The 18,597-nt window shown below is 44.8% G+C and overlaps 1 protein-coding gene across 3 annotated transcripts in view; it reads right to left on the bottom strand.

The window, feature by feature from the left end:
• LOC139769152 (uncharacterized) overlaps positions 1–18,597 on the bottom strand; it is a 60,189-nt gene that overhangs the window by 8,051 nt on the left and 33,541 nt on the right. Inside the window, exon 6 of one of the 3 annotated variants that reach the window (XM_071699968.1) lies at positions 1,145–3,472. The exons of 1 other annotated variant lie outside the window; for it this stretch is intronic. In XM_071699968.1, the coding sequence (XP_071556069.1) occupies positions 3,255–3,472 (218 nt within the window). In that variant the 3' untranslated portion in view covers positions 1,145–3,254. Of the gene's footprint in view, positions 1–1,144; positions 3,473–5,601; positions 18,003–18,597 lie in introns of those variants that run through there. One more of the 3 variants, XM_071699966.1, reaches the window with a different exon arrangement.

Below are 18,597 nucleotides of genomic sequence, written 5' to 3'. Positions count from 1 at the left end.
AAATATGTACTCACGTTCTCTCGATGCCGCCATGGAAACACGAAGAACATGCCGTGGAGTGAAAATAGCGCGCCTCTCCACGTCCAGAGACTCCTGAGTATTTCAGGATTCCTGGATCCTCGAGTTCTCTAGAATATACGCATTCTCGCATTCGCGATTCATACGCTAAAGCTCGTGGAGAATCGCTCGACTCATCGGATCTCCCCCCCTCCCCGGAAACTTTTCGGGTTCCCGGGATGCTCGCAGGATCCTCCGAGATAAACTCACGTTTCAGCGGAGTCGACGGTAACGCGGCGAGCACACGTGGAGAGGAGAAAAATACTTAACCGAACGTTTGCCGATGTTATTGCAGGATTATCTGAGACGGAGCTCATCGCCTCCAATAATCCGTGCTGGAAGACGCAGTAACTTCACACGCTTGTGTTAGGTTCTTATCGTCGGCGTGTTGGCGAAAGAAGTTTATGTATCGTTTTACGCACACTACGTTTACACGCAGTGATCAAAAAGTCGCAACAAAATGTATAGACGTTTGAGAGATAAAATTTAATATATTATACTTTTCGTAATATAATAATTTAATAACTTTTCGTAAGTACAAATTCTTCCGACATTAATATTTTTTCAAGTATCATAAATCGTGCGACTTTTTGATCGGTACGCAATCAACGCATCGCGAAATGTTGAGAACAATTAAAACAATTTTTGGAAATTGGAGGCAAATAATTTCTTTGAGAGAGCAGTAAATAATAATATGAAAAAAAAAATAAAGAGATACCAAAGAAAACTCATTCTTTCGCGATCTGCACGATCTGAAAAGTTGGCAAAGCAGTATTATTCTCCGCGTAGATCCATGCGATTAGAAAAGCATCAGTCCTATCAGGATGCATATAAACTAACCGACGTAACATGATGCGTGCTCCTAGGTACACGGCACCTCGAGATAATCGGGTTATTTAATTAAGACGTTGCGGTGTCGTCAAATACCAGTTCACCCCCCAAAGGTACGCCGCGTATCGATTATCGAGACGGATTACCTGCAAACGAAGCATCCGATAATCCGCACTGCGCATGAAATCTGCAGAACAGTCGCTTTGTGTAGAACGGGATTAATGACGACGTGCGTGTCACTCAAAGCCCTTCGGGATTATACTGCGAGATACCAGCTCCTTTTTATTTTGTACGTACAATATATATATATTACATCTTTCAATGACCACAGTCTCATAAAACGTCTATATTTCTCGAAGATCTCTTGTCGATCCTTCTTACCTCTATAATTGGCCATTAGTATCAGCCGAAATCGTACACACGTACGCACTAAAGCTGACTTGAGTCGCATTCCCGTCGACACGCGAACGATTATCCGTAACGATCGTTGAAAAGCGAGAGAGACCTTACGCGGGCCCTTTAAGCATCGATGCGTTATCAGAACTCTTGCTCTTCGATCGAACAAACGGCGCCGTCGCGCTCTTCTCATGAAGGGATAACACGAATTCCTCTATTTCGTGAAAAAGATCTCGGAATGAAAGATTACGCGATCGCCCGATCGGGGGGGATCGAAGGTACAAGTAGTGGAAAAGCGAAGTTAGACTACTCTTTGGTACTTGAACGTCCGTTCGCTCACGCATTACGTAACGCGCGCAACGCAATTTCCTTTGGCAGCTGCCTTTGGCATTCTGACGGAAGAACACGTGTCCTCGGTATTGCATTGTCGAGATACGTTTCTACGGGATTTCGAAGCTGCGGATCTACGGACGTGCATTCATACGTCCACACATGTAAACCTACGAACTTACGAACCTACGAACCTGCGGAATCTTGAATCTCGCAACCTATTGATCTATAAATGTATAGAGTGTTCGATAAAACAAATATGTACATTTGATGAATATTTCTTGTCGAAGATCCAGGTCGGGATCGATTTAAAAGGTTGTCACATTTCTATGTAGCTTCTGAACCATAAATATGAAATATCTTAATACATCGAGTACATTCTTCTTAAGTGCTCATGTGTCTAGCTGAGGAATTGCAGGTATTTCTGTTAAGACTATTTTCTGTCGAGGAAAAATTACAATTAATGTCTAATAAAATATCATCAGTATATACGCCAAACGCGATAATTACCCTTGTATATTAGCTCTCGATATATTAATTTATCAATGCAGAGAGCTAATAGTTGTGTATCAGTCGCCGATCTACCTGTAATGGTGCAAGTAAAATTTGTTTCGTAATTAATAAATATTAAAATCACCTATTCCTAATTAAACTTAACGGAAATTTTTCCAACAAATTTTATCTCTTAAAATAAAACATAATTTAACATTGAACAACGTTTATAAACGGTGACTACGGTCTTCGCTTTCCTTCGCCTTTTATTTATACGAAGAGTAATCTACGAGCATGGAAGGGAAGATGAAAAAAAAAGATTCAGTGCCGCTATTCGTCCATTTCGACTTCGTCTTCGCCCCATCCTTAAGTCGTGCCATCCGGCGGCGCATCGCACCCTCCAGTAAATTCACGTTCGCGCGAATAACGAGTCCGAGGACTTAGGGGCTCAAAAGATCGTGCAAACACAGTTAGCGCAGAATCGAAGCAAGAGTTCGAGTATAAAGTTTGTCAGGCACCTACCGGTGTCCACGACTATTGAAGAAAGGGAGAAAGAGAGAGAGAGAGAGAAAGGGATAAAAGAGAGAGGCAACGAGGCGGAAAGAGGCGAAGACTAATATTTACACGGAATTACATGGTCCTCGCGATTACTCGAGACACGCCTGGCGAAGCCTCTAAATAGTGCTAAATGCAACACTGACTATCGAACGCTCGTAAAGGAGAGAACGGTACAAGATTTCTGAGCTCCGACGTTCCTCGGGGAGTTCCTGACGCATCCTCGAACCAGCGTGAACCAGCTAGCTTCCCAGATATTACCCGACATTAAAATCTAGATCCTTCATGATCTCCCATGATCTCGGAGAGACTCGTTGCATCTATCAGCTCTTCGATCTTCGTCCCCCTCAGACCCTGGGGTTCCTTATATCCACAGAATCCTCTCCGCTTTTCAGCAAACACCAGTTTGCGCGATCCTGCTTATCTAACGGAAGATGGGCAAGTTCGGGTGAGCTCGAGATCGCCTCGCGCGAAGGAACGGGGGGGGCGGAGGGGGGGGGGGACGAAGAGGAGGAAGACTCTCGCGCGATCCGCGACGCTAGATCCGCAGCTTAAAGTACGCGCTCCAAGTATCGCGTCGCGTGCGTGTGATACTATTGCGCGTGGGCGTGCTTCATACGCGTGTGCGTGAGCAGGGTATCGCTGCGCGTGTACACCGCCGGGCAGAGCGGGCAGGCGTACCTCCCGGGGAAATGCACGTAATAGTGATTGCGCACGTTCGTCACGACCTTACCGCACAACGAGCACCGTCTCCTCTCGTCGCTGTTACTCTGTCTCTCAAATATCTTTGATATCCGCCAATTTTTCAGCTCTGCAACAACAGAAACCACAGCGTCAGCAAAGCACCTCGAATTAGCCCGGCCTCCGCTCGCGCGCAGCGTGTCATCGCTCTATTTCCGGCTCTGTTCTTTCTTTTTTTTACTATTCTATCTATCTCTCGCTCCCTCTATTTTTTATCTCTCGTAAAATTTTGCCCTTCACCGAGATCGGGTCCCCAGATCATCGTTTCCTCTCGCTCATCCGTCTCCCCTGGCGTGTGCGTGTGTGCATGTAAGGATGCGTGACGATCTTGGAGAGAATCCGATTGCGCGTACGGCGTGTACATCGACATTAGGCGCAGACTGCGGTTTGCGGCGAGATTGAACTATGCATTTGATACGAGATCAAAGGGACGCTGGAATAATCCAAGACGAAGACACCCGGCGAATCGGAAATTCCAAATATTCGGGGAATTTGAAAACAGAGAGGACTCCACAAACATGCCAAACCTCTCTCTCTCTCTCTCTCTCTCTCTCTCTCTCTCTCTCTCTCTCTCTCTCTCTCTCTCTCTCTCTCTCTCTCTCTCTCTCTCTCTCTCTCTCTCTCTCTCTCGCTCGCTCTCTCTCTCTCTCTTAGAAACGAATCTCAGCATTTAGTCCTAAGATTAAAAATATCCCCTCTAAAAAAAAGAAGTACAATCCCTTCGTCATTATCGAACGCCGCGGCTGTTCGCGATAATGAGAAATCGTCTAAACTCAATCTCTGTAGGATTCAACTACAACTACAACTTGGAAGATTTGGAATAGTCACGCTTCTCTGTCCTAGATTCGGATCCGTGCGACTCCTCCGCACAATCCCGAGGACCGGCTCCTCGTCGAGAACACGTTCGCGCACAAAAGCACACACGTTCTCGAGAATTCGTATCGAGCACGAATCCTCGAATACGTTCGGGTCGAGGGAGCGTAACTTCGGGCACCGTAAAAATCTGCGATCTCTCGCACGGGGAAAAAAGCAGGACGGCGACCCGACGTCGAAGAGCATATTCCCGATATGTATCGCGAGAAACGCGCCGCTATATAACAAACTCGCGTCGAATTCGGCGCTGACGTGAAATCGGAATTCTGATAAGACCGCGCACACGTGACTCGGAAGTGTAAGCGATCCGACACTCCGTTCGCGCCGATTTCTTTTGCCCCGACGACATTACGATCTACGTTTGATTGCCTGAATCTCAGACGACCCCCTCCGAAGATTCGACCGGCTTACAAATGGATTAGGAATCCACGGGTCTTCGGACCCAATCAGTCGCGTAACGCCCGAAATCTGAGGGTGTCACGGTCCGAGGATTCAAAATCCAGAGTCCCCGGGATCGTCCTGCGGAAGGCTATTTCGATCGGTACACTCTGGGATTTGCAGTTTAAGCTCTGTACGGTTACAGCGTGTATATCCGGCCCTTCAGAATTCATCTCAAATATAGCTTCACATTCCCACATCTCCGCTAGGCGATCACAGCTATAAAATATCGTATAATCTTGGAATAGAAAGTTGTTATTATATATTATACGATGAAAAGGGTCCGATATCGCAGAACGATAAGAATATTTTATACGAGAATGTATTCGTCGCAGCGATGTACGCTAACGTTGCCGCTGCCGCTGCATTATTTCGCGCTAATATTAGCGTTATCGCACACGAGCTCATCGACGAAATAATTCAGCGCCGGCTTAGATCATAAAGTGTTGTCATAGTCCTCGGCGTTGAACTGAATGTGAGATCCCACAGACGCTCCGTTAAAGACTGCGATTGAAGCAGCTGCCGTGACCGAGGCGGATGCACGGGGATCAGATTATCCCCGTGCAAACGCGAAAATATCCCTGAAATATGCGACCGCTTAATATCTAATAACAGTTGACACTCATAAATATCCGCCAGTTCATCGCGAGTCCAAGTTACGACTTTCCCAAGGTGTTCGACGATGCGCCGTCTCGTGCATATTTTACGATCCTCATCGGTTTCTGCAGAAATGCAAAAATAGGGAGACGCTGCATCTCGATTATGCGAAAATTGAAAATTTTAAGGGGAAAATGGGATCGAGAGCGCAGATACCGTCGGCGAATACCATGCGAACGTCGAAATGGGAGAAAAATGATCTGGAAGAAAAAAGAAAGGTAGACGGCACGGTTAACACACAATTATGTTTAATCAAAAAATTAGTATGAAATACATTAAATGCACATGTGATTAATTCTCCATTTTTTTTGTTTATCATCATCATTATCATCATCATTATCATCCGTATTATCTACACTAGAATTAAAGATGTATATAATAATGCAATTGTGTAAACATAAGAGACTTTATGTTAGAATAATCATAAGGATAAGAATATAATTGTAATAACAATAAGAGAAGTAGTAGTAGTAAGAATCGTTTCTCGTGATAAAACCGGTTGACGCCCTTAACTATTTCATTCCATCGATCGGCATGGTCAGAAGTTCCTCTGCGAATTTTTTTTTCTTTTCCTCCTTTACTTTGCTCAATTATATGCCTATTGTATAACGTTCCGAGCCAAACGATCGTTTATACGTGTAATAGAAAGATATCAGCTCTCAAGCAACCCGCCGCTTCGCAAAATCATCGATTGAAGTGAGATCGCCGCCGTTTTCCTGGTCCAGAAAGATAATAACAACGGCGACGACGACGATCGCGCGGACGCGACCGAATTTGATTCGCAAACGCGTTAAAGTCCGGCGGGCCCTTGCTCCCTTTTTTAATCCGAATGTTTAATCGCGCGATCGCATTCATTACTCCGTAGTGTCCCCGTAAGTAACTGCACTGTCGGAAAAAAGCTTACGAATCTTTCGGAAAAAAAACGAGTAATAACGGTGAAAGGAAAGAAAGATCGGAAACAAGGAGTCGAAACCAAGGTTCGACGAAAAGAGAAGATAAAAGGGAAAGGCAGGAGGGGGGGGGGGTGCAGGTCCAAGACCAAGAACGTAATAAGAAAAAAAGGTACAAACGATTGACACACACGTTGACGAAAGGTTTGCAATCACATTAATAACGATTTCTTCGATCGGCCTAGCTTGATCGAATATCTTTTTTCTTTTTTTTTTTAAGTTCGCCGGTCGAACTAACGGACGTTTGAGCTTTCGGGGTGTTTGAGCGCGACGGGACGGTGATGCAAATTTTTCTTCGACGTGTGTTCGAAAGAGGAGCGAGACGACAATATTGGGGGAAAAAAGGAAGGAAACGTTGATCGCGATTTGGTACCTTCTTTTCTCGCACGCACGCATACACGCATTCTTTCTCTCTCCCGATCTGTCTACACCTCTTTCGCTTCCTCTCTTACACTTTCTCTCACGTACGCGCTCGCACGTTATCATACAACGCGGAAAATGCAACGGATAACGATTTTCTTCCTCTCGCCGTTCGTTCATAAAATGTCGAATCTAATTTTAGAGGCTCGTTTTCTATATTTACACGCGCCGTGTAAAATCACAACTTTCAGTCTGACAGTCGCGCCGATTCACATTTTACTTTATTTTATTTTATTTTAAATTTCTTGTTTTTTTTTTAATGATGAGTAGAACACGCTCAGTATTCTCGCGGGGAACACTGATCCCCTATATTGTTACGATTTACAATTATTATAGTTTATTCATCCCCCGAGAAAAATAACAAAATGTATATATATATATATTTATATATATATATGAAGATAGATATATATACATATATCGTGTGTGTGTATATACATATATATCCATAGTTAATCCGTAATTTGTATATATTATTATATAAAGAGATATTAATAATAGTACTTTTTTTTTATTTAGTTTAATAATGTACAAAGGGGGCAGGGGGCTGTCGCGCGACGGTGAAAAAAACAACAAAACGCCTAAACGCGCCCCTTATTCCTATCAGCTAAGCCTAATCCCTAGGTAACGCCTATTTAACTACACTCATAATGTTCACTTGCACAGCCATAGTTTCTTTCTTCGCTTTTCTCGCTCACTCATTCCTCGGTCGTTTAGAACGTCTCCTCGATCGCCCGATCCACGCCCGATTCCGGGGATTCGTTCGCGCTTTGTCGTCTCGGTGCGGCGGCCGAAGCTGAGATAGCGTCGGATACGCGCGACAGCCGAACGAAAGAGCGCACGGCTGCTAGCTGAATCTTCATTCAAACTCGCGCTATCAAAGCGGAACTTTGAATCGAAAGATCGCGAGGTGCAAGTGTTGGAAGGAACGATCCAAAGATACAATCGGACGATAATAATTAAGACTTTCGAGAATTCACCCGGAGGCTCTCTGAAGAAGGTCAATTTGGACAAGTTAAATTTCTTTAAGTACTCAACGTCTGTGCCATACAACCAGATCCCTCCATCGCGGTTACCCAATTCCGCGATATCGTACGCGAACGTTACGCCGCGGATTCGCGTTCGCACAATCGACACCCGTGATTCGCATCGCCGCGCCGCGCGCCGTCGAGTCATCGCATTCCGCGGATCTCGGCGGCGCGGAAATTCGACCGTCAACTCGACCACCCCGCCCGGAATCGGATGAGCTGCCGGGCGTAACGAGGATTTCAGAAAATTCAGGAGAAACGTTATTCCACTCGTTCGCTCTCGCCTTACCCGCCCGTTCCCGCCCGTACCGAAAGTATCCGGAGAACGCAACTTGTCCGTCGCGCGACAGCGCCCCGTTGCCCCCGCAATCTTTTACTATCGCAATATTGCACGATTTTTTTTCTTTTTCATTAAATTCATCTCAATTTCAATAAGGTGTTAGCACCAATCTATTATATCACAATGTTCCACTCCACACCACGCAGTTGTAAATATATAAATACCTATATGTAGTAATAATAGTAGTAATAGTGGTAGCAGTAGTAATAGTAATAGTAGTGGTAGTAGCAGTAGTCATAGTAATAATAGTAGTAGTAGCAGTAGCAGTAGTGGTAGTAATAGTAGTACATCGTAATAATTTCCATTTATAATTAATAAAAGTTTTCGATATAACAGCCAGGCGACCCGCGGCCGAGTTAAAACGGCGGCGCGCAGGCCGATTCAATGTTTTATGAAATTGTGTGTGCCGAGTATTTCTCTCTATCTCTCTCTCTCTCTCTTTTTCATCCGGATTTCCCCTTCTCCCCCTCCCACCCTGCGTGTGCTCCTATCTTTCGGTGTGTCGGTGCAGTTTATCTGTCCCCGCAGATATGCATATGTGTGTAATCGGACGTGTACGTTGGGTGTACGCGAGCTTTTACACGCGTCAAAATGTTCGGGCGCCCTGAAGAGATATATAAATCACTAGCACACACGATTTTCTCTTTCCTCGAACCACCGGATCGTGTCCCTTAAACTACGATTTATTCTATGGATTAATTGCAAGAGGTTTCGCACATCTAGAGATTGAAATTCTTCCGAGTCTTTCACACAAATTGCATTTACGAAACATGTACATTCATAGAGCTTGACACCTAGATGGCCGAACATTTAAGTATTTACCATCTAATAATTTTCTGCGTTAGATTCTTAAGTCCTTAAGATTACTCTTCAGATAGACGAGAAATATTGCCGAGAAACGCTCTTGTGCCAGTGATATATATAGCTTCGTCGCTTCGTCGGGGGCACCCTGTGTACAAGTTCCACTCTCATGATTTCGTCCGCTCCGATGCTCCGCAGAAAAACGAAAAGCGAGAAGTTTTCGGGGTGTACAGTTCGCTAGAGAAAAAGAAATTCTGCGAGAGCGGGGCGTACAAAAGTCACGGGGATTTAGAAAAAGAAGAACCTTTATAGAAAAATCCGTCTTGTTCGTTTTCTCGCGTCACGCCACTTCCAGAAAAATAAACTTTCCGCCAAAGGTTATTGCCTCGCGCTTCCACAACGCCGTTATCGTCGCGGCGGGCTTTTTCCCCGGGAACCCTCTTTTCGAGAATCACATGTCGATACTGCGCGCCGCGACGTGCGGGAAGCTACGGGTTTCCGACGACGATACGAAACGAAATAGGACGTCTCGTCGCGTCGAATAGCAACGGCGACACGTATTCCGGCGGACAGTTATTTATTAACGGAGATTATATCGAGACTCTTTCCCCTCCAAGCACTCTCGAATTTGATTTTGCGATATTCGGCTCCTTGGACAACGTGTCGTCGCAAAACGATAAACAATTCAGAGCGCGAAAATCGTACAAACACGTCTGTTATTTTTTTTAAATCGAAATACATTTGAATCTAACGTGGCCAATCCAGCGCGGGATTACAATCCATCTCGGAACGTCGAGAATTTTTTTGTCTTCCTTCGTTTACATTATTCTACGCTCGTAACAAGCTCTCGATTTTTTCGTCGCGGCGACGTTGCCTCCGGGCATCGTGATTTATTTGGCTCGTAACACTTGGACGAAAGATTTGACGGGTCGTTTATATTGGATCGCGTGCTTCGGAGTTAGCTTTTTATCAGGGGAATTCGTTTTATTCGGAACGTCGACGCTCTGACAGCACTTCTGCAGCTTCTATTGTTGCCCCGCTCGCGGCTGCAGCGACGCGCCGTGTAGCTCCCCGTTGACTTTCACGCGTATCGCTATACTTGGCGACGAGCTTCACTTTTTGCTGTGTCGCGTTTTAATTTTCTAATGGCTTTTTTTTTTTAGAAACGATGCCGTCGCACGCGCGTTTGCCAATCCCGAAAAAAACCGAGAAGAATCGCGCGAAGAATGACGCGCCGATATTTAAAACATTTTACATTCGCGCGACTTTCGTTTCTTTAAAGGCTTCATTCAGCGCTTTGTTAAACAATGCATCTAATTTGGAAGAACTTTGATTCGTTAACGCTTCGTGCTCCGAACGACGCGGCTGAATTAATGTTTCACGCGAAAAGCTCGCACGACGATACCCTCGAATCCACATCTAAATTTTCTCGGTTTTTAAAAATTTCGCCAGGCCCGCGCCGCGCGTCTCGGTCATATATTCAAATTTCGCGTGACAAAATGCGAAGTTGCGAAAGAGGATCCGGGGCACGGCGTGGATGGAAAAGCGGGGTCAAGGGGGGAGAGTTGAATTATAAAGTAAATCGCGCGTCGGCGTGGCGGACGCCAGATATAAAGCGCCGTGAATAAATTAGTCCGCGCGATAATGCAGCATGCACGGGGAAAAGGGGGAGGAATCGCGAGAGTGCGACGGTGGTAAGAAAAACGCCGACGTAAAATTCTCCCCCTTTTCGCACCTGCATAGGGGCGGCGACGCGAATGGCGGCAAGTTCGTTCGTTTGATTTTCGACTCGTGCGGACGGAACAATCCGCGCCGATTACGTCTCCGAATCGACAGCGCGACCCCATTCGCGGTTGTTTTCCCGATTTCGCGTGCGCATTCGCGTCCTCGGCGGATCGCACCAGTGTTTTCCGAATCGGATTTTCCTCCCGCTCTCTCGCGCGATTCGCAATATATTATAATAGAGTATGGAAGGGGAATGGTAAGCCGCAACGGGCATCAATGCGGTTATTTAGCTTGAAAAATCCAGAAAAATATATTAAAAATATATTCAACTCTAATAAGACAAATACAATTTGTTAAAATTTTAAAAATGAATGTACATACTATTTGTTACCGAGTACATCTGTCATTTCTTAAAATAGTCAAGTTTATATTTGATAATTGCAACGTCCTCATCATATTGCACTCATACGCGAATATTCTAAAAAAAAAAAATTTACCATTTTTTCCCACATTTTTTGAAATGTAACATAATTTCGGCGAGAACTTTCCAGGAAGGAAATAATAATCAGCTAAAATTTTAAGAAGAAAGATTTCAATAGCAGTAATAATAATTATTATTGCAACAAACAATACGATATGTCTGAAATTCCAGGAAAGTCCGATCTGGAAAAGCTCGAAAGACACTGGTTCACATGATTTCACGATGCTCTCCGATAGAACCGCGCTTCGCCTACCACTTGGCTCGGCCCTCGCATCTACTCAGCTATTTATCCGTGAATGTTCGAAATACGTAGCATGCCAAACATCGTGTTTCGTATGTATGCACGCAATCGGCGAGCACTCGTGAGTGCCAGACGATCGATACAGGCGCGAAAGCACGCGTCAGATTTCCGGCCACGAGACCCCAGCGTGAAACGCGAAATTATGGCAGCCACGACTCGAGGAGCTCGATGAAAATTCGCGGAAAGTCCCGTGAATTCACGGGATGTAACGTTTACAGTGACTTAATCTGAAATTCGAAAACTTTGATATCCGTGGGAAATTTTTAGATCTAAAATATTAAAAAGAATCGCGAAAAGTCTCAGACGTCGAGGTTCCCGTCACGGCAATCCGAGGTTTAAAGAATTATCGAGCGAGAGATGAGAAAGCAATCTTCGAGTCCGAAGCTTTGTGATCTTCTCGGATTTTAATTAACTTCCGCGTAAATGACTGCGTTTCTTTAGCGGAGAATAACTTTTCACGAGAAAATATATGTATTCGCTTCCATTCGTCGACGTCGTGCGACGACCCGTCCGTTCGCGTGAAACTTATGCGTGTACACATGTAAATTGTTCGCTTATGTGCGACGGCTGTGTCGCATGCTTTGTACAATGATTTGACAGTTTGTGTATGAACAATTGACAATGGCCGGCACACGCCGACGAACGTCCAACGTACGTAAATGCATCAGCACGAGCGAAAAGTCACGCGTCTACGAACGCTGTTGAATAATAATCGCGCAACCGTATAAATACATCGCTATTGTTTATGTAAATATCGCGCGATGGAAAATCGAGTGTTGATTCTGACGTTATTGAATTAATTAACGCGCGCTTTATAGATATAATATTCGCAGATTGGCGACTGACCTCGCGACAATTAATGACAGAGCAGAATGATTCGTTACGCATAATTACTTCAGCCGCATAATTATTTCAATAAAAAGTCAGAAGAGTAGGGTAAAAAAAAGTATCTCTACAGATAACCGCGACGCGGTATAATTTAAAAGGTGCAAGATATATAATTTAAAGAGACGTCGAAATACAGTCGCAATTAAACGCGTAACTGCACGTTAAAAGGGCAAAAATGTAACAATTACGTAGTAATTTCGTCGGTTAATATAATATCTCACGTGTTGCGTGACTTCTCCATCGATCCGCGTAATTGCGCCATGCGCGCGAGCTCTCGCGACGTTCGGCGTTCATCTAAAAAATTAAAAAAAAAAGTGACCAAGTACACCGATGCTCCAGGGTAATTCCGCTCGCTCGACGACGTCTACTCACGCGCGGACGGGTGACAAAAACGGAAGTTTCTCGAGGGGTGGAGCTCCTCTCGAACGCCGCGCCGGCTGGCTAACGACGAATGCATTCTGATGGCGGCGGGACGACCGCGGTCGCGGCGGCGACGGCGGCGGCGGAGTTGACTCTCGCAATATTAGGATGAAAGATGAAAAGCAAACTCCATCGTCAAACTTTGTTGCGGTCAACCAATTAAGTACAACCGCGTTCCGACTGCAGACCGAGCCATAATTTCGCGCGCACGATGGAACATCGATCCCGGGCCGTGCGCATCTCGCCTCAGATTCGCGCTCTCTCTCTCTCTCTCTTTCTCTCTCGTTTCATCTCTCGGAGGATGCACCGTGCACCCCGCAATGCACCGTGCAGGGCGGATGCATCGCGAGGAGAGACTGCGAAGAACACGAGCGAGTCACGTGCGCGGGCCAAAATCTGCGCCACGCTGCGCCGTCCGTAACCATCGCCCATCGTTTATTCGAGTTTGACGTATCGAGAGCATCGTGGAAACATGCGGAAAAATATCACGCTGACGTTTTCGACGTAGAGGTTCTCAAACAGCGCCCTGCAACGCTCCGGAGACGCTCGAGCGGCTCCTTCGGGGTTCCTTCGAGTCTAAAGAATGTTACGGAATGAATAGCGGGGATCGTTGGCGGATGAATATCGATATTCTTCGCAAATCCCTTAGCGAAAGCCCACAAACGTTAACGTGTTCATAGATAACGACAATTTTCCCTCTTTTTATTAGAAAAACGCTTAATATTTAAAACACAATTACATTAAGAATTATATTTAAAATATCTTTAATTTTAATGATCAATTTTAAATAATCACACAAAGTTAATTTTAATAGACTGGCGTTATATGGCGTCAAATTTGAGTACCCCTGTTTTCGCACGGAGGACGGAATTGTTGAGAAAATCGGCATTGCTCGTAAAAAAGTTGTTCTCTTATTCCCCTTCCAGACTCTGCTTCTTCCGCGTTTCGATTTTCTCTCACGCTCTCTCGCTTTCTCTCTCGCTCTCTGTGCAGCAGAAACGACTCATCTCACGTTATTAACTCTTTTAGAGCCCCCGACGTAGAAATTGCAATCAACTCCTGAATTATCATACGACTCACAGGAATATCTTCATTTTTAAATCACAGAATTAAGTTTTGTATCATTTACAGAATTTTAATTCGTTAAACGATGTCATATTTTGCGTAGATTTTAAAAGATATCCAAAAACAAATATTCGTATAAAAAAAATGCCTGATAAATATCACATAGTCCGATATCCAGTTATTAATCAGAGCTGGAGAATCAACTTTTGCGGCAATAGGCGCGACGGAACGTTAGGCGATCGTAATTAATATCCAACGCGTTGCGCGAAGGTAGCAAAGGGAACAAAAAGCTCGAATAAAAGTAAGGCAAAGAGAGAAAGAAGAGAAGTCGATCGACGTGTGATTTCTCAGCCAAGGAGGTAGGCCTGCAAGTGCACCTTAACACGATTCAACCCGCCCCTGTCAATAAATAAACCTTGCGTGTGTCGCGTATTGCAATATAATGTTGCGCTGTGTATATATAAACAGTGAATAACATATATATAAAATCGTAAAACGATAAAACAAAATAAAATAAATTATCCAATATATTAATATTTATACTTAATAATCTGCAATAATATATTAATATTCTGGTTATATATTATTAAATTATAGGTATATGCGTGTTCGGTAGCCTTAACTATGCAAAGTGCCCCTTTTTTTGCAAAAAAAAAAAGAGAGAAGATCGACGGTAATATCATTTCATCACAATATTGCGGTTTGGCTCTTTGAATAGCTATGGGTTTCGGCGTATGCGTGTACACGTGTATGTAGGTGTTCTTTTCTCCGTACGTGTGGCCGTTTTCTAGCGACCCCCGTGAAATAGAAAAAGAAATTATTGCTGTTTGCAACTATATGACGGTAATCAGCGCCGGCAAATAACTTTTAAATTTAATTCTTAGATTCAATGCGAAAGAGTGTGCTTAACGAAAAGTTTCTCACCGAAAAATCTGTAATTGCCAAAGGGAAATCCCTACGCTTCTATTATTAAAGTTACGATTATATAACTTTCGAATGCAGATAGTGTCTTCGACGTCGGACTTTGGATACCAGCTCCGTAGATTAGCAATCGATTTAGATCTCGCTTTGTCCGGAGATTTTTAAAATATTCGCACTGTCTGAAAAAATGAAAACGCTGTGGAGGTCGCTACGCTTCGCTTCAATAAGAACAGCTTTCTATCCCTGTTATGTGTCCCACGCCTACCTTGCGAGAACGCCACTTCTCTTCTCGCCCTTGTGTATGTGTAATATATATGTAAGGCATCGCTCTCTCAAAATAATTAGGAGATCATCTCTTTGGACGATTTCACGGAACGTCCAGGTGCCGTTAAACCGACTGTGAATTACATTTATGACCAAACGTGAGGATCTTGGACACTTCAAAATATCAGGCAGTCATTAGATGACGCCGGCACTTGAAGAAATGGTTTCCTAATTGCTTTTGAGCGACATACATTTATCCGTGTTTCTTGTAAAACCATGATTATAATATGTATATATATATACGTTACACATAAATTTCATGATGTACGAAGGAAAAAACAAACAAACAAAGAAGAAAGAAGAAACAAACAGATTGCACCCCAACCAATTAAATATCAATGTGCAATGACGATACGAGTATCGTGACCATCCCTTGAATAAAATTAATCTTTAACGTAACTATATCTCCAACCAATGGTAGATTATTAGTGTGTGGTAGGTTATATAAAGTATAAAATATAGTACTCTATAAATCATCCAATACAAGTAAAACCTTATTTGTTGCCTACGCACTTAAGTCCCGAATCGTGGAATGTCTTCGTGATTTCCACTATTTACCTCCGCGCGCGATCGCGCATTTACAGCAGCGCGGCGTGCGGCTTAATCATTAATATTATAGACTTTAGGTGTTAATTAACAAGTAACGTGCGTTTTATAGTCAAAGTTCATATTAGGACTGCAAAGCGCGCTGCACAACGTATATTATCAAAATTTCACAAACGTAAAGGACAGAAGATTTCGTTGTCGCTCGATTTGCTGTTGCGTGCTGCTTGCGCGTGTACGCGTGAGGGTGTACTGCGTGTCGCGGATGCGTGTCCCTTCTGCGGTGCCGATGCCCTTCGTGAGCTGCGCCCCGTGTGTAGCCGCGTGTGAAAGGTCAGGGTGTAAAAGTCCGTGTGTGCGTGCGTGTGATGTGTGTGTATATTTGCGTGTAAATCACGCGCGTAGATGCGCACGCGTATCGTTAATATTGCTACTGGTTCCCGAAGGCTGGTAATACATTACGATTACAATCTAATATGAAGTCCAACTATAAACTCTTCAACAACTATACGACTCACCCTGCGTATCGAATGAATTACTCCCAGCGACTCAGTTTTATAATTAATAGATATCATTATAATTAATTAATTGATTCATTAATATTCTTTCCGGCTGCTGTCTCGCCGTCCCGATCGGTCGGCAGCAGCATCTACGGGAGGAAATTGGCACCACGTTTGCTCCCATTTTATATATATATATATTTATATATGCATTTATATTAAATATGTAATTAAATCCGCGCGCGCGCGCGCGCGCACACACACTAACCGCGCGAGCGGTTAATTCGCATCGTTTCAATCGCGCGGACTTTCCCCGCGGCACTCGCTAAAAAGTATTATCGGCGATCGGCGCAGCGCTCGTTTTTCTCACCACGAGAAAAAGGAAAGAGAAAAGATAAAGCTGCCCGGATGTCTTTGGACATTGTCGCGACGCGGACGCGGACGCGGCCGTGCACGAGGCTGACGCACGCGAGCGTAGTGGATAAAGTGTCGCGATCGCCCGCGATGTTATTGAATCACAACGAAACACGAACGTAAAAAGCACGACAGCTCCGCGCGCGGGCGAGGCAGAGAGGTACTTTCTCATCGCGCGCGTAAGAGAAACGCCGAAAAAGCGACCTGCGCTAAGTAATACGGCTCGTCTCGGATCGACCGATCGGCCGACGGTCTCTCGCCGCGATTGAAAACGACGCTCGGGTTACCCCACCTCGATTTTGCGACTCGTAATACGAGACTCGGAAAGATTGCGTGGGACCTCTCCGAGAACTCGAGACGTCCGGGATGTCGTGCCAATTCGAGACGAGAGAAGAGGGGGTCGATTTTGCGCGACCCATCTTCCGGGGAGTCGCGATCGAACCGGTTCGATCTCCCGAAGAGTCCGAGGAGGAGCAACGCGTCGTCGTTTCGTCGCCGTTGTGACCGTCGCGCGCTAACGAGCCTCCTTCGTCCGGCGAGATAAATCGAATTAGATCTCGTGATCGCGGCGGCCTCCCGACCCTCGCGACGCGGAGCGTCGGCCTCGAGAGATCGCGGCTACGTTTTCGCGCCCTCGCGCACCTCTGCTCCTCGGCAACTCGTGGAAGGAAAAAAAAAGAAAGAACGAAAGAACAGCCCTCACAGCGCTTCGACGTTAGCTACAACAAGCCCACTCCCAAAAATGTCACCGCACACTAAACTGTACACATCGCTGTATATTAATCTTTCCTGTTCCATTTTTTTTTTACCATTTTTGCGATTTTCGTTTGTTAAAAAAGACCCCTACAGGAGAAGTTCTCGATATCCCTTAAGCGTAAAACCTACAAAAGATTTGGTGTTCGAGAAAGAAGAAAAGCCGAGAGAGACCGGCCCTTTTTCCCCCCAATGGCCGTAACTTCAGGGCCATACTTTCGCCGTACGCGGAATACCCCCCTGTGGCTACGGCCACCCGCGCTCTCAGTATATATTTCATTGTTTATATATATATATATATAATTTTTGGGGTGCGCGCGTATGTTATATATATTATATTTCAATATATATGTATATATGCATATTTAAATATATATTTAATATATATGTTAAATATATATTAAATATATAAATATATATATATATACATCCCATTTATCTTCTTTTTCCTGTCTTCCGGCGTCTTTAGGATAGCGTGTTCATGGTGTCATTGCTTGTTGAGAGCGCCAACGAGCCCGCCATGAAATCATTAAGATCGATCTTTCTCGCTTCGGGGTGTTTGAATTTAAAGTGCGTGCGCAGGTTGTCGCTACGTGTGTACGTGGCACGACAGAGAGGACACTCAAACCTGCCGGGGAAGTGGACGTGGTAGTGGTTCCTGATGTGCGTCACGACCTTGCCGCACAGCTTGCACCTGTGAAGGTTGCAGCCGCCTGGCACCCGGTCAAAGGTCAGCCGCATGTGCCAGGCTTTTGAACCTGCAACATCAACACAAGACAAGTCACTTTCAACTGTTGGCTTCCCGACACGACGCGGCGAGTCGCCCGGTCGCCGGCGACCGTTTCTCTCTCTCTCTCTCTCTCTCTCTCTCTCTCGCTCTCTCTCTCTCTCTCTCTCTCTTTTTTACTTTTCCGTTTCTATCTTATTCGATTTTTTTCGTCATGTTACTCCGATTACGTTACTGTTACTTCTATGCCATTTCCGTGCTGCTTTTGCTTTGTGGTATTTTTACTTGGATACTTTTTTTGGTTTGGCTCTAGAGCGGTTTTTTTTCGAGGGTCGCCGGATCCTTGGATACTCGGGTAGGGCATTCAACTCCGTGGAAGTCTCTCGGATTCCAGGATCAAGTCGAATCCTCGAATCCACGGACCAGAACTGCGGATCCCCCGGTTTTTTTTTTTTTTGGGTCTTTGAATCTTTGGATTCTCGAATTCTTGGAAATTCTGAGATCTCTAGATCACCGAGTCCTAGGATCTTGAGACATTCGATCTTCGGAATCTTGAACCTACAGATACTCGGCTTCTCGAATCCTTGGATTCTAAAGATCCCCCGAGGTCTTGAGTCCCCTCGGAG

Source organism: Temnothorax nylanderi, unplaced genomic scaffold, assembly GCF_030848795.1.
Source record: "Temnothorax nylanderi isolate EJ_2023f unplaced genomic scaffold, tnyl_v1.0 TNYL_tig0020_pilon, whole genome shotgun sequence".
NCBI lineage: Eukaryota > Metazoa > Arthropoda > Insecta > Hymenoptera > Formicidae > Temnothorax > Temnothorax nylanderi.
Note: the sequence above shows the minus strand (reverse complement) of the source record. Positions and strands in the feature narration are given on the sequence as shown.